A 16,347-nucleotide genomic window follows, 5' to 3' on the forward strand; every position below is an offset into this window, starting at 1 on the left:
AGGCTGGTAGCAGGGCCTGAGTGAGGGAAGATATCATGTCTTAAGGGCCTAACTGGCTCCTACTATTTCAGTTGATTGCCTGTTCTCCTCAAGTGGGTTCAGGGAAGCAGCAGGAAATAGGAAGCTCCCTGAGAAGCTGGTGTTAATCAGTCCAGGCTCCTGGGGGTGCTAGAAAGGTACATAAGAGGCTCCTCCTCCTCTCTCTCCCTGCAGCTCCTGCTGCTTTCTGTTGTTCCCTCTCACCTTTTCTCCTGCCTGCCTGTTAGGTCTCTTGTGCCCTCCTTCCTCCAGCACAGCACTCTACCATCTCTGTGCATCTAGAGCAGAGAGAATACATATGCACCAGCAGCAGACACAATTTTCTACGCTCTGGGTCCTAATGCCCCCCCTCCCCAACACACACATGGCTGCTCAGTTCGCCTCATGGTAAGGCCAGCCCTGCTCGTGTGGCTCTTCTCACACTCGAGTCACAACCATGTTTAAACATATTTGGTTGCTGGCAGGGCTATAGTACAGCTTTCCTGGAGATAGGTCGATTGCCAGCACATCTTCTGATGGTTAGCACCAATGTGTAAAATGACTGTTCAATTCTGAACAGAAAATTAGGGATAATGTACATGTCATTAACCAGTTGGCTTTCTTTTTGTATGAGTCTGTGTCTCAATATGCTACCATTCTGTCTTTTCTTCTCCAATCTATACTTCTCCAGATGTAAATGATCTGTCAGACTGTCATGATCAGAAGAGCAGGAGTGATAGGACTGTCTCCTCTCATCCTGTTCTGGCATATGACTCTCATGACGGAGCAACACAAACCGGAGGAGGGAAAGCCTAAATTTGTCTCCAAGGATGGAAACAGGTGAGTTGGAGTTCTCCCCTCCACTGCTTCCACCAAATATTTTTTTATCTCCTCCCTACCCTGCTGTACTTTTGTACTCCCACAGTGCCCAAAGCGGGAAGGAGAAAGCTGGGAAACTCTTCTCATGTTGTTTGGTAGGCATGAAGTGGGAGTGGGGGCAGGATAGTGCAGAGTCTATGATATGTTAGAAATGAGCACACCTAGAAATGTCTTCTCAGAATCGTAGATAACTTGTTATCTTCTGTCTTCTTACCAAAATTTGAAAGGTCCTCGTATTTCATAGCTTGGTGCTCTACACCATGTGCCTCTTACTCGTATGAATCAGTAAAGAATAAAAATAACTTCAGAAATACCGATACACCTCCTTTTTGGGGAAAGAAAGTGTAACAGCTCAGCTCCTGCATACTTCTGAGTATTGTGCTCCCTTGTCATGGTGCTAAACAAGACCTTCAGGGGTTTTAGCCTGCCTTCCTATGAAATGTATCCCCCATGAGGGAACTGACCAGGTCTTGGACCTGCCACAACCAGCAGATAACTGTCTGCACTGAATACATTCAGCATCCAGCTGTATGGTCTGAGGCAGGCTTTTGAACAGGAAGCAGCTGAGTTCTCCAGACTGAAATAGGAGGCCATATGCAAGACAAGACAGCTTGTGAAGGACAGGACTTGGAAGGACAGGATCATCCTTACTGTTTTGTTACTCTCTGTACCTAGCAAATACAGGTGCTCCACTCCCACACTGTTGCATTTCTTGATGCCCAGGAACACTGCATATGCAATCTGCAGTGCTGGTCTACAGTTGCCACACATCTGTCTCTGAAGCTTCCTTCTTGGTCTCATGTTGAAACTCCCTGCAGCCCCACTGCTTGAAAGGACTTCGAATGCAGCCTTCTTGGGATACACAGAGACTGCAAGAGCCACCAACATAGAACAAAAGTGAGTGGCTAAAGCCAAAAACTCACCTTCATAGTTACTGACAAAGCCCAAGCTATTTACCTGGTAAAAAGTGTGCTCATCAGGAGCATTACACTATGGACATGAAAAGCCTACATATTTCAGAGCAGTTACTGTGAGCAAGGGATTTGGCATAGAAAAGGAGACGCAAGAGAATAGGAGTGAAGATGTCTATTTCTCCAATACTTGTAGTCCCTAAACCAGGACTAACTCATGGATGGTGACCTCCATGGATGTGCCTGACAAATAAGAACATGATTTCCCAAAGTATAGTCATAGTGCAGGCCTATAGGAGAACAAATACTACTAAGCCCGATGTTCCATGTTTGGAATTTAAGGAGAAAATTAGTTAATTGAACCAGTGTGTGTCACACAGTAAATGAGGGGGGATGGGAGCAGAGAGAAAACAAAGGAGAAATGATGGAAACAATGTGGATGATAAAAAGAGGAAAAACTAAGTGAAAACTGAGGGAGCAAGGACAAAAGGTGTGAATGAGATCAAAGCAGAAAGGAGGCTTAAAGGTTCTATAAGGATAGCATAGGGAAAAATACTTATACATCTGGCACAAATAAAATAATAGAATAAAAATGGAGGGGAAAAGGAGAACAAAGAGAAGTGACATTTTTCTGTTGTAAGTTTTCCACGTACGTACATACTCTGTGAGAGGTATAATAGTGAATAAGAGTGGTTTGTAATCCATAGTATTGAGGCACTATTGTCTCCAATACCATGTATGACAAGCGGTGCACTCAAGACTGAGAATGGAGCAGAGCTGTCCTGCCCAGAAGAAAGAAAATGCCAAATTATTCCTGCCTTGCCAAACAGGACTGCTCCTCTCTATTCGTGGTTGCACTTCCTTGCCCTGTATGCAGTTGTTTACCATTACTGGGCAACCTAAAAGGTAAGATCAAGGCAACCTTAAAAAAACCTTTTTATCTTCTTAAAAAGTTACTTTTCTCCTGTACCCCAGTTCCCATCCCCTGACAAACATAAATGGCTTCAAATTAAACAGAGACTGTATTGAGAGTCATGGCTTAGAAGCTCCTTCTAGCAGTGAGCAAGGGAAGGTGTCCATACTGAGAGTTTTGTTTTTTTAAATCCGCAGCTTTAGATATCCTAGACCATGAGAGACAATATTTTTGACCTGGATGTGGGATCTTGCAGGGTGGGTAGTAGCTCTTCTGCTACTTATCAGAGAGGTTGAAGAGTATAGTGCTGGTCAATCCATGTACTTCCCAAAAGCCTGGGTCTTGCTGGGTCATGTCTTATCACTGTTCCTGAGCATTGGCCACAAGAGACTAGAGGCTGCCTAGTCCTCATGATGCTTAGTTCTGTGTCCCTTTTCTCCAGCCTAATTATTCTCCCAAGTGTGACAAGGGTAGAGTTCTGGATAGAGTAGAGTGGAGTTCTGCTCTACTCCACACTGATTAGGTCTCAGCTGGAGTACTGTGTCCAGTTCTGGGCGCCACATTTCAGAAAAGATGTGGATAAATTGGAGGAAGTCCAGAAAAGAGCAACACAAATGATTAAAGGCCTGGAAAACATGACTTGTGAGGGAAGATTGAAAAAACTGGTTTTGTTTAGTCTGGAAAAGTGAAGACAGAGAAGACATGATACCAATTTTCAAATACATAAAAGGTTGTTACAAGGAGGAGGGAGAAAAATTGTTCTTAACCTCTGAGGATAGGACAAGAAGCAATGGGCTTAAATTGCAACAAGGGAGGTTTAGATTGGACATTAAGAAAAAATTCCTAACTGTCAGGGTGGTTAAGGTAGTTTATCGGTGTAATAAATTGTCTAGGGAGGTTGTGGAATCTCCATCATTGGAGATTTTTAAGAGCAGGTTAGACAAACACCTGTCAGGAATGATCTAGATCAGTGGTTCTCAAAGCCGGTCCGCTGCTTGTTCAGGGAAAGCCCCTGGCATGTTGGACCGGTTTGTTTACCTGCCGCGTCCACAGCTTCAGCCGATCGCGGCTGCCACTGGCCGCGGATCACCGCTCCAGGCCAATGGGGGCTGCGGGAAGTGGCGGCCAGCACATCCCTCGGCCTGCGCTGCTTCCTGCAGCTCCCATTGGCCTGGAGTGGCGAACCGCAGCCAGTAGGAGCTGCGATCGGCTGAACCTGCAGAAGTGGTAAGTAAACAAACCGGTCCGGCGCACCAGGGGCTTTCCCTGAACAAGCGGCGGACCAGCTTTGAGAACCACTGATCTAAATAGTACTTGTCTTGCCATGAGTGCAGGGGACTGGACCTTTCAAGGTCCCCTCCAGTCCTATGATTCTATGAAAAGCAAACTGTCTAGCTCAGTCCCAATGAGACAGAAAGGTTGCTTGTTGGCAGAAGGAAGCGCTGGGATGGATATCCAAAGCTGGGTTTTGTATCATCTCTTGAGGCTTTTTACCCAAATTGTTTACAGCCTGGATTATGAAGTTCCAGCAGCGGTTAACAAGTATGTTTTATCATCTTCAGGTGGCCAAAGAGGCTGCTACTAGCCCTCCAAAATGTGGAACTTGCATTGGTCATCCAGGTAGCACTGGTCAGAAAATGGGGGTTTTTTCCCCCATGGAAAATTTTGACTTTTCATTGAAAAACAAACATTTTCAGCTGAGAAATGAAAATTTTGGTGTTTGGACAGAAACTAGAAAGTTTTCAGTTTTCTGATGAAAGATCAAAATTTTCTATAAAAAGCAGATACTCTTAGCAAAACAAAGAAAAAATGTGTACCTAAAACCCAAATTTTTCATCAAAAACCAGTTTTGACAGAAAAATGTTGATCAGCCATACACTCAGGCCTTTGTCAGCCCAAGGCTAGATATTTCAATGTAGTCTTCTGAGAACTCCCTTTGGAGCCTACCTACTGGTGCAGAGTGCAGCTGCCTCCTTTCTGAGTAGGGCCAGCCATTGCGAGCATGCATCTTCACTCAAATCTTCTGGTTTGATTCTGGGTGAAATCAAAGATATTGGTGATAAATATTTAAAGCCTTAAATGGGAGCCCGTTATCAGAAGGACAGCCTCTAATGTTATATCTTGTTGTGGCCAGTAAAATAATCTAACATTTTCTGTCAGTTCCTGGCATAAAGGTTTCTGGGCCTGGAGAATAGAACTTTCTCAGTTGAGAGTCCCTGCCTCTGAAATTTCACTCCTCTTGGGGGTCTGCTAGAGTCTACCAAAAAGTCTATTGAACTTGAGAGCACAATGCAAGAAGTTAATTTGGTTTAACTTCTGTTTTTTGTCTTTGTCTTTTTTGGTACCACAAATGACAATATTTTCGCTAACATTTCTGTAGGCAGCAAGATTGGTTTTGCAGATAGTTTATAAGTGCCTAGCATCCTGCATCAATGACAGGAGCTCTATAGATCAATAAAACAAATAACAAACTTTAGGAAATATGCAAGCTCCCTGCAACAAGCCTGCTCTGCTCTGGTATTCACTCAAATCTTGTGGGACAGAGATATTCCTACTTGCTTTTGCTGATCATCAGTCAAGAGTCCGACCCTTTCAGAACGACTGGGATGGTGATGGATTGGTGAGTATGTGAGCAGGCCTTCCTGAATGTGATAAGACCGACAAGTGGAGACTGGTTGGGAAGGAATTTAGAATTAGAAAGAAGTTGGTTAAATTATTGTTTCTAAGCAGACTTTTCACCTTCTACCTGAACAGGGATTTTTTCTTGCCCCTGTCTCTTCACACTATATCTAGGCTAATTTCTGAGATTATTTCTATCAGGGCAAAGCGATATACCTCAATAATGTGGGTCAATATCAGTGGGGATAGGTGGAGCATACAGTATCTTTTACCTAAGAGGAGAAGCATACCAGAAGAAAAGTTTACTTTCACAGGGTCTTTCAATTATCAATACTTCTGTCTATCCAGGTGAAACCAGATGGAATGGAAATGCTCAGGTAACTGAGAGACAAAGTGGGTGAGGTAATCTCTTTTATTGAGCCTCACTCACCTTATCTATGTAGTATCCTAACCAACACGGCTACAATTACACTGGGTAACTGAGAGTTTACTGTATTTACTATTAATAAATATAGGGAACATCACAGACAAACAGATACCCTGTAGTCTGGTTAAGTAGCTTACTAAGAGATGGTGAATGGGTGATCTTTGGTACAGAACAACTAATTATTCTCTGAGTGACTACCACAGACGCTGGGGATGCAGGAATGGCATGTCTGAGGTAGTTCAGAAAAATATATCCTTTATCTACTAATTACTACTGTAGGTAGCTGAGCATTTCTCTTCTTGGACATTGTCCTCTTGCTAATGGAGGATGTAAAAGTTCCTTTTATATTACAATATAATAAAATACAATCCAATGTTGTTTTGTTTAGCATTTTTCATATAAGCAGTATCAAAATACACTTTCCATATCAGATAATACCTGTATAATACAATCATAACACAGTGCTATGTTTGTGATTCTTGGCTCTTCTACAGCAAGTAACATTCCCCTGGATGCTCCAAATGGCAGGAGCTACAGAAGAGAAGGTTCTTGAACCGGCACTGATGAGAGTGTATAGAGGAGTCAAAGAGGCCAGTGTGCAGTGGCGTTGGAACAATTTTTATAGTCGGGGTGCTGAAAGCCATTGAACAAAACTATAAACCCTGTATATGATGGAACCTACTCTAAGCCAGGGAGTGCTACCAAATCCCCAGCACCCCTAGTTCCAGCCCCCCTGCCAGTGTTGGTCTAGAGGAGGATTAGGATGGGTCACTAGTAAGACACAAAGTCCTGAGGTAATCTGAGCAACTGTATGACGGGTTTAAAAACAAAGAGGAAAATTTGTGAATTGGATCCTGAAATGAATGGAGAGCCATTGGAGTTGTTTGAAGATGAGATGTCATGTTTCTTTGTATAGCAAGAAGATGGACAGCAAGGTTTTGCACTTGCTGTAGTCTGAAGATCTTGGAGAGGCCATGTAAACAGGAGTTACAACAGCCAAAGTTGGAGGAGATGAAGTCATGAAGGATTTCACGTTAAGAGGAATCAGGGAGGAGACTTAGGCAGGCAACATCATGGAGATGGAAATAGGGAGATTTGTATATGTATCTCGTGACCAGGACATGGGCAACCTTCCCTAGTGGTCAGAGCAGAAGTCTGGAGCCAGGTCAAATCAGATGCTAGGAGATCAGAGTTTGAGAGATGCTCAAGGGCAGATCTAGAGTCAGGTGTCAGGAGGCCAGAGTCAGGCAGTAGGAGCAGGTAGCCCAAGAAAAGCAGTCTTAAGCAGGGGAAACCCAGTTGTGAGGACAACTTCCTGTTCCTGTGCTTGGTTTAAATAGAAGCAGGGAACCATTTAGAACCCTCAGAGTTCCAGGAATTAGATCCCAGGATTGGAGTCCTCTGTCAGTTGAGCTTCTAGTTCTGGCAACTGTTAGCAAGTCACTGGGTGGCAGGTTGGAACTTACTGGCTAAGAGCCGTGTGGAGTGGCATTCGAGAGCAGTAGTCCCTGACAATGTAAGAACTGAAAGAGGCAATGGAAAGTTCAAGGTCAAATGATGAAGCTAAAATTGTAGACAGGACAGGCAAATGAAAGCAATGAATTTAGGAGAAAATGATAGAGCAGATGAAGCTGTGAATGAAAATGTTCCTAATGCCAAAGAGGAGCACATCTATCTTGAAGGTATTTAATGTATTATTTAATCATTTACCTTTAAAGTACAAAAAGACTCCTGAGCAACAGCTCTGTGCTGCCTGGCAACAATTAAACTCTCAATCCACATACACAAAACACCCAATATTGGAACAAGAATATAAAAAATGAACATACCAGCCAATGGGAAAAAATATATTCCATTCCTGCCCCCTATAAAATATGTGTCCTCAACTCTCCTAAAAAAATACCCCATAGATGTTTTAAGTATTCTACTATACAATATGAGCTTGAGTTTTTTTTAAATGTACAAAATATATTTCCTGCAACTCTACCCAAAACTCTCACTCTCAGCCATCCCCCCAAAGACCTATCATGATCATCTAAATTGGTTACAAAATGTAAAAAACTGCAAGAATTTTATCAACATTCTTGTCCTGCATTCTTCACTGAATTTTGACAAATTTTCATCAAAATGTTAACTGGTCTTAATATGGATATTTTATTTGCTTTCTATACAGTATGGTGCAACTTTTAAAAGTGGACATGCACAACTGCACATGGAAAATGTGTATGCAAATGCATGCCTAGTTTATGAGCACAATTACTGTAATTACCCATTTAAATGCATCTAGTGGGGAAGGGATAAAGGAGATTGAAACGTGGAATGAGGAGCGGGAAGAGAAGATGGAAAGAAAGAGAGTGACATAGGGAGGGAAGTAGACTGGAATAAGGGAAGAGGAAAAAAGATAAGAATAGGGGAGTAATTTCAAAAAGTTATAAAACAATTTTATATGAACATTGTTTGGTTAAACAGAGAATTTGGAGTGAACAGTCTGGTGATGAATTGTTACCTCAACAGGCTCATCTGCTGGGAGATAACCGCATAGGTTATTACTTTACCCAATCAAATTGCAGTTTGCTAAGCAAATGGCTTGGATGTAAGATATGTACAACATCTCAGGGACATACACTGCACTAGTTGTACAAACAAGTTAGTCGGGGTGCAAATACATGCCATCCAGATTAGACCCACAATAAAAGCAATTCTTGCTTTAGAACTGGAAGCTGCAGCTGGTAGTGAATGCAGTTCCCTATGAAGCAGCAGCTGTGACTACTTGATAATACCTATGCTCAGGTTTCTGCACTCTTTCTGGGTGCAATCCAGATTATTGATTATGATTAAGGCTGGTTGTTTGTCAGGCTCTCATGGTTTGTTACTGATTCTTTGATCAATTTTTGCAATTTTTAAACAAAAGTTTAAAAAGCTTTTAAACAAAATCTACTAAGTAGCTCCCTACTGGGCTGCATTAGCTTTTATTTGTTTGTTTTGTTTTTAGAAAAATTAAGTATGTAGCCCTTATGGTTGTGAAGGTAATCTTGCAAATGTGAACCATGTGTAACCAATGCAGTGCTCTCATCCCAAACATACCAACAAATAGTGCTTCTGCAAGATGTTCCTATTCTTTATGGTATGGTGTTTAAAAGTGAAAACTATGTATCTAAGAAAAGTAGAAAAATGCTTTATGTATGTAATGGTGATCGAATGGGCTTTCTGACATGATAAGGTACCATTCAACCCAAGTAAGCATGGCAGAACTGCACCCTTAAAAGAAAATAAGGTGATGAATAAAATGTGCTCTGACTCTTCAGAGAGCTTCGAGCTAAAACTGACTTTTGCTTTTCATTTCATGGCAAAAACATGATTTTCCTAATTTTTGGTCTTGACAAACAATTAACCTTAGTGATGATCTTTAAAGTCCTAAATCATCTGCCACCCAGATATGAGATCCCACTGTGACAGGTTCCCCCTAGGTGCCACCTACAACTGGGGTACCACTGAGCCCCCCAGGCCTACTAGCCTTTACACTGTACTGCTGTGACCAGCCTAAGTGATTGTAAGGGATAGCAAACAGATCAAAGCAGATTACCTAGTAAATAAACAAAACACACAAAGTAAGCTTAATATACTAAAGAGATTGGATATGAATAGCAGATCCTCACCCTAAGTGATGATACCAGCAGACTGCAGATTCTTAAGGGGCAAACTGCACTGGCTTACAGCTTAGAAACCCCAGGTGTTCCATTCACAGGCTAAAAATCTCTTTAGCCTGGGTCCAGCAGGGTTCCCCAGTTCAGTCTTTGTTCCTAAGGTATTTCCAGGAGTCTTTTGGTGGGAAATCAGTGAAGAACCACAATGATGTCACTCCCTGCCTTAAATATCTTTTGCATATGGTGGGAACCCTTTGTCTCAAAGCTTGATTCCCATGCCAGTCAGTGGAAAAACTCTGGTATTCCAAGATGGAGTCCAGCACCAGGTGACCTGATCACATGTCCCTGTAGTGTCACAGCAACCATAACTCAGAGGCTGTTTGTAGTGTCCTCAGGAAGCCCCTACCGCATTGGGAGATAAGCGTCTTCTAAGGCCTATTTTTTTCTCCTAATGGCTCATTAACCTGAATGGGCCCTTTCCAGCCAGCCATCTAGGCTGAGTGTCTTTTACCTAGTGGGCATTTCCCACATGTAAACACATTTATAATACAGATATAGAGTCAATATTCCTAACTTCAGATACAAAAATGATACATGCATACCAATAGGATAATCATATTCTGTAAATCATAAGCTTTCCAATGACACCTCACATGATTTATCTTGTGTAAAATACATTATGATTATGTCATAGTCACATCATAATAATATTACTGTGAAGAATATGGGGTGAAGTGTCACACCTTCCCCCTTAGATTACTGCCAGAAGGTTAGTCACTGGCTAATGTGAAGGCAGTGTGCCTAATGCCCTCTTTAGATTTGGTTATACAACTCCCAAATGTTACCAAACATTGTAGTGTCATCCACAAGTGTTTTTGCAAAGTTCTGTTTTTCTTTTCCCAGGTTTCCTGAAAACATTCTTGTGTGCAGCACTGTTAACATAAAATGTAGATATCAATATCTTTTAGAGTTTCCCCTTCCACACAGCAGACCAGGTTTGTTATGCTTTCTCTGCTGTGCCAAGCTCTAAGCCCGTTTAGAGGTATTAGCTGAGAAGCAGTATCTGTATAGGACTTCCTTGACACTATTCCTACCATGTTTAAAAGCTTTTTCCAAAAATTATGCTGGTTACACATTTTTAAAGAATTTACCATCAGTACCAAATTCTTTGTCATAACCAACAAATTTTATATTATGAGACTTAACAGTACTAGCAAATTCATGACAGGGAGGCATTTCCAAGTATGTTCATCATACCAAGCCTTCTGTTTAGACAATCTGAATTGTTCAATATCCACTGTGTTTTGCAACCCCTTCCTGAACCATAGTATGTGTTCAAATACTGGTCTGTCTTTCTCTTTAGTGTTTTGTCCAGTATCCCCTTTAGTAAAGGTTCTCAGTGCATGTATGTCATTGGGGTTTTGGAGAGGTAAAGATGTAAGAGGATCTAGCATGTTTCAGGCCAACCCCCTCCAGGCCAGTGCTATGCCCATGCAAAAAATCCACACACACACCTTCCTAGGGTTTCTTTGTAATTCTCACTCCAAGCATTGGGACTTTCCCCACCCTCTTCTTCTCGAGGGCTGTGGTCTTTCAGCAGCTTTTTCTTAGCTGCTTGGTGGATCTTATCTGCCTGGGAAATGGCTTCCTCCTCCCCTTTCTCAGGTGGGTTATTAGCATTTTCACTGACTCTCAAGTCTTTAGTAGGATTCCCATCTTGTCTTAAAGAGACAAAGTTAGTTTCCACAAGTACTTCAGGAACAGCATTTTGCAAAAGTGGGACCTGGATTGGGGTATCCTCTCCTTGTCCCCAAGAGGTCAGTTGTATGACTGCTCCCTTCCAGGAGGTCAGTTACAGTTCCCTCTTAAAACCTGAGCCACAGGTTGGGTGACTGGGAGCACAGATGCCGATCCAGAAAATTGTCCTGGGCAAATCCTCCCATGTAATCAGTGAGGAGACATTCCTGTACTCCCCCAAATTCCTTCTCAATTTCCTTCTCTGGGCCTCCCTCTAAGACAAACACCTCTGTGCTCTCTAGAGTGGGACCTATCCCCTGTTCTGCTGAGAACGGCTCACAGTGAACAGCCAGAACAGTCCTTTCACTGGCAGGCACCGTGCCCTCCTCCCTCTTTGAGTTGGGCTTTCCTCCAGCTGCAGAGCTCATGGAACCCTCACCTTCTTCAGTGGTCTCTAGGATTCTCATCTCTTCTGGGCTTCCCTCTAGGACACATGTTCCTATGCATCTGAGAGTGAGGTCTATTCCCTGCTCAACTACAACCTTCTGGCAGCCAGCAACCTGGACAGTTTTCTTGCTGATTTGCAAAACTCTCCCCTCCCCCCAGGAGGAAATGCTGCCTTTAGCCACCAGGCAGCAGGAGCTGGTTTCACCCACACCCACCCCTGGTAGCATACTGTTTTCAACTGCTGCAGGGAGATTTAAGAGACACTCTCCCATTCCTTCAGCAGTTTCTGGGACTTCACCCTTTTCCTACAGGATTTCAGCACAATATTCCTCCTTGCTGTAGACAGACCCTTTGACAGCCCGAGCCATATTGAAAAAATCATTTCCAAGAAACAATTGTGATGGGTTATGAGGTACTGCTGCCACAGTCAATTCAGCTTCCAAATTCTTAGTTTCTATGTGCACTTGAGCCAAAGGCACAAGGATTTTGTGACTTCCTACTAACAAAAGCTCTGCCATCTGTCCTAGCAGTATGTCTTTTTCCTGAACAATGTTTTTCCTGACCACAGAAATTTCTGCACCTGTATCCCTTCTCCCCAGGAGTTCCTGGTCATTAATTTTGACAGCCTTTATGTGCTTCCTGCCTGGCTGGACAGAGGCTATTTTTACAAATCCTGTATGATAAGAGGCAATTGCCTGAGGTGCCTCTGTGCTCCGGGTAGCAGCATTCTCATGAGTTGCTTGCTGCCTGTTCCCACCCAGCACAGAGCATTTATTCCTCAGGTGCTCAGTGGATTTACAGTGGTAGCACCTTCTGTGCTCTTCTGCTTTTACAGGAGATTTGGGATGAGGACTAGAGGAATGGACTTGGGGAGGTAAGCGTCCAGCCTCCCATCCACCCTGCTCCTTCCCAGAGGTACAATGGGAACCCTGCATCCCACCAGACTTAAATGCCCTCTGCCAGTGATTTATTTCTAAAAGATGCTTGGGTTTGTTCAAATTCATCAGCTAGTTTTCAACAGTTTTCACCTTTTTATCCCATAAACACAGTTTTTACATCATTACTACATATACTCAGGAAATGTTCCTGAGCAACGAGATCACACATTTCTTCAAAGCTTGTAATACCATTTCCCCTTACCCACTTATCCATCAAATCTCTCATCTGGTTTACATATGCCACATTACTCATCCCAGCACCCCTCTTAAGGCTTCTAAATTTTACTCTGTATGCTTCAGCTGTAATCTGAAACTGTTTTAAAACCATTTCCTTGAATTGGTGTTAATGATGTAATATTAACTGGAGAGCACCTCTGTTGAGCTGCTACACACAGCCATGCCGTTTTCCCAAACCCTTGTCTCCAGGGCACATCTACAAATTCCCACACTCACAACACATTCCTTTAGAGGGAGCATCTCCAAATCATATTTTTTCAAAAACATATCCCTACAGGAGTCAGTTGAAGAGGCAGTGAGGTCAACATTTGGCATCTGGCCTCTTGCCTGTCCACTGTATAAACAAAAGATTTCAGTGCTCCAGCAAAGGAGCAGCTCCTCCTCCCTTTCGCTGGCTTCCTCAGGCCTTTCTCTTCTTAGGCCTCTCAATCTTGGCCACCCTGATCCCAGAGGCATTGGCAAACTTTCTTTTCCTCCTGCCTCTGGTGGTGCACACAGAGTGGGCGGGGCGGGGGCAATGAAACCCAGAGTTGAGAGCATGAGGGACACTGAGAGAGAATCATGAAGGTCCCAGAAATGGGATGTTATGTGGCTAAAAGGATTTTATTGTGGGGCTCTAAATCACAGAGTGGGAGGAATAAAAGGAAGTAAGTGTAGGGGTAGAGGCTGAGAATCAATATGTGAAAGAAATAGGTAGGGGAGTCCAGGGAAATGAGGGAGACAGAAATAGTAGTTAAATAATTTAAAGTGGGGAAATAGAAAGGAAGAGAAAGGAGTGAAATAAGAAGATGAAAGGGAGAGTAAAGAGAGAATAAAGAAATGGAAAGAAAAGAAAAAAGGCAAAAATGATGCACTATGACTGGGCATATTTATATTTATTTTTCTGTCTGACTTTTCCTCCTCCAGCCTCCCAATCCAGCTGGGCAGTGTTGCTGTTACTCTCATAGTTCATTTGCCCGTGCCTGCAAGGTGCCAGGTGTTCTCTATGGATTTCTGTCTGTGGTTTCTCAACATCTCTCAGTTGAGGCATTTACACAGGGCCCTAAATAAATCAAAGCTCATAACTTTAGGCACCCATGCTTGACAATTTTGGCCCATTTTGTTTTGGGCTTTGTGCTCCTGAATTTTGTGCAACACTGTGACTACCACTGTGATAGGAGCTATATAAAAACTTGTGATATAGATAGAGTGAGAGTCATCATATAGGGCTTGATGGTAAGCCGTCTAGAGTTAATTGACATCAGCATGCTTTGGATGAGTTATATGGTTGTGCATCTAGAGTAATAATAACTTCATTGTAGTTACTCCAGGTCTACACAGGTCTAGCTGAGAGAAAAATTTGGCCCTTTACCTTGATGTTCTGATGGAGTTTTTTTTTACTACTGTTTTGCATGTTGTGACTTAGTATGAAGTATACACAAAGAATAACAAGATAACCACAATCCGATACTGGTAGGGAAAGCTTAAAGTATTTGACTCTCTTGATAGCTGTTGTGTTTTTGACACCATGAGTGGATAATTTTTTAATGAAATAGTCATCTGTTATTTATCCAAAAACTCACTAATTCTGCTCAGGGGAAAATTCTGAATATTTTTTTGTAAAGAAAGGCTTCAAGGAGAAAACAGGTGTGTATGTGTTACCATTATTAATGCTTCTGCGAGAACTATAAAAGCTTGACTGTTTAAATTCTGCTTGAATTTTGGAAAGTGATCTACTAAGGCATTATTATTTCTGTATTTATGAATAACTTACTACTGTTCTAGATAATGATTCCTACCAATGAATGACTATCACCACTTCTCCCTTTATTCTGCCTTGCCTTAAAATTTGTCATTTTCATTCCACGAACTTTTGTATAAAACTGCAGCAATTTAATGTAATGTGGAAGAAACTTTGCTAATGTAATCAGGAAGAAACTTGAGTACAAAACAAGTCTTTGTGAAACCATCTCATCCAGAATTTAATTATCACAGGAGAGTCATTTATAGAGTGATTTACTTGACTTTTCCTCAGATTGTTGCTTTAATGTATTGAAGTAGACAAGATGATAGGGAAAAATTCTCTGATAAAGTGATCATAAGAGTTTGTGTTGGGGCTGGAGAAAATAATTTGTATATATAAAAGAAAAAAATCATGGAATTCTTTAAATACCTTCTGATATGCTAATTGAAAAACAAATTTATTTGATGAGGAGCCCAGTAAACCTGTTAATCTGGTACATTAAAAAATATCTTTTCTTTGTTAGTCACCTGCACATAGCTATTCCAGCTATGACTCTGGTAAGAATGAGAGCATAGGCAGAGGTGCTGAAGATCTGTCTCTGAACCGAGGAGATGAGGACGAGGATGACCACGATGAACATGAAGATGCTGAGAAGGTTAATGAAACTGATGGGGTAGAAGCTGAGCGACTGAAGGCTTTTAATGTAAGTCCTGCAGCATTAGCTGCCTTGCTTAACTTTACTAGTTTCCTTTCGTACTGTTATTTATGGGTAAGTTTGGCAATATTAGAGGCACATTAATTTACAAAAGGATCCTTTTAAAGCACATTAAACTCTCACCAACAGACACCAGTTTTACTGTGTTTATTTAGAAATGTAAGGCAAAGTGCCATCTTTATCAGTGAGGAGAACTAAGATGTATTTTGTGTATATGTGCATGTTCATCCAGTGGATAGAGGGAGGGACTGCAGCTAGTGTATAGAAGGATCATTCCAGTGGTCAGCTATTTTCACTTGCTTTCCCACTGTATGTAATTATGCATGATAACACAAGCAATTGTCCAAACTAGGAGAATAGTAAATATGCAGTTCAATAAAACCAGGGAGCAATCATAACTTATTGTTAATAACAAATGTTAAGTGCTGCCTATTTTCACAGTCCATTGTGGTTTATCTCACAATTTCTATACACTATAGACTATTCTTTTCTTGTCTTTTTTATCAGCCCTAAAAAAAAGTCCTTTAAAGAGTTGTTTGCTTAACATTTCTGGCTTCCCATTACATAGCTACTTCAGCGCACAGAAATCAACAGAAATCTTCCTGTCAGTAATCAAGACTAGGAAGAGAAAGAGAGCAGCCCTCCAAACCCTTTTCCTCTGTCTCCCTCTTACCAACAGATGTTTGTCAGGCTGTTTGTAGATGAAAACTTGGACCGAATGGTCCCAATCTCTAAGCAGCCCAAAGAAAAGATCCAGGCTATCATTGACTCATGCAGGCGACAATTCCCTGAGTATCAAGAGCGTGCCAGAAAACGCATACGTACTTACCTCAAGTCCTGCAGGCGGATGAAAAGAAGTGGTTTTGAGATGGTGAGTTTTGATTTAAAACCCAGCCCTAGTTTCCATCAAAACCCCATATGTAAATCCATGGCACTATTTTGTTTTCATCTTAGTGTCTTTTTATTTGGTAATGTCAGGTCAGAGGTTTCTTTCCCCCCTCCCTTTTTCATCTTTCCTGAATTTATTCCCTTTGTTCACTGATTTTAAAACATCTTGGGAGGATATAGTTCACAGGTCTGTGTGAATCCATAGAAAGTGAGGACTCAAGCAAGAGGTGAGGAGAGAAACCAATGGGAAG

General features: G+C 41.9%; 1 protein-coding gene across 6 annotated transcripts in view; it reads left to right on the forward strand.

Annotated features, from left to right (window-relative positions):
* NOL4 (nucleolar protein 4) overlaps window positions 1–16,347 on the forward strand; it is a 268,955-nt gene that overhangs the window by 189,198 nt on the left and 63,410 nt on the right. For 4 of the 6 annotated variants that reach the window (XM_038392933.2, XM_038392936.2, XM_038392939.2 and 1 more), the window contains 2 exons: window positions 15,017–15,196; window positions 15,888–16,079. In XM_038392933.2, coding sequence (XP_038248861.1) covers window positions 15,017–15,196; window positions 15,888–16,079 — 372 coding nt within the window. The remainder of the gene's footprint in view (window positions 1–15,016; window positions 15,197–15,887; window positions 16,080–16,347) is intronic. The other 2 variants (XM_038392935.2, XM_038392943.2) reach the window with 1 other exon arrangement.

This window comes from Dermochelys coriacea, chromosome 2 (assembly GCF_009764565.3).
Source record: "Dermochelys coriacea isolate rDerCor1 chromosome 2, rDerCor1.pri.v4, whole genome shotgun sequence".
Classification (NCBI taxonomy): domain Eukaryota; kingdom Metazoa; phylum Chordata; order Testudines; family Dermochelyidae; genus Dermochelys; species Dermochelys coriacea.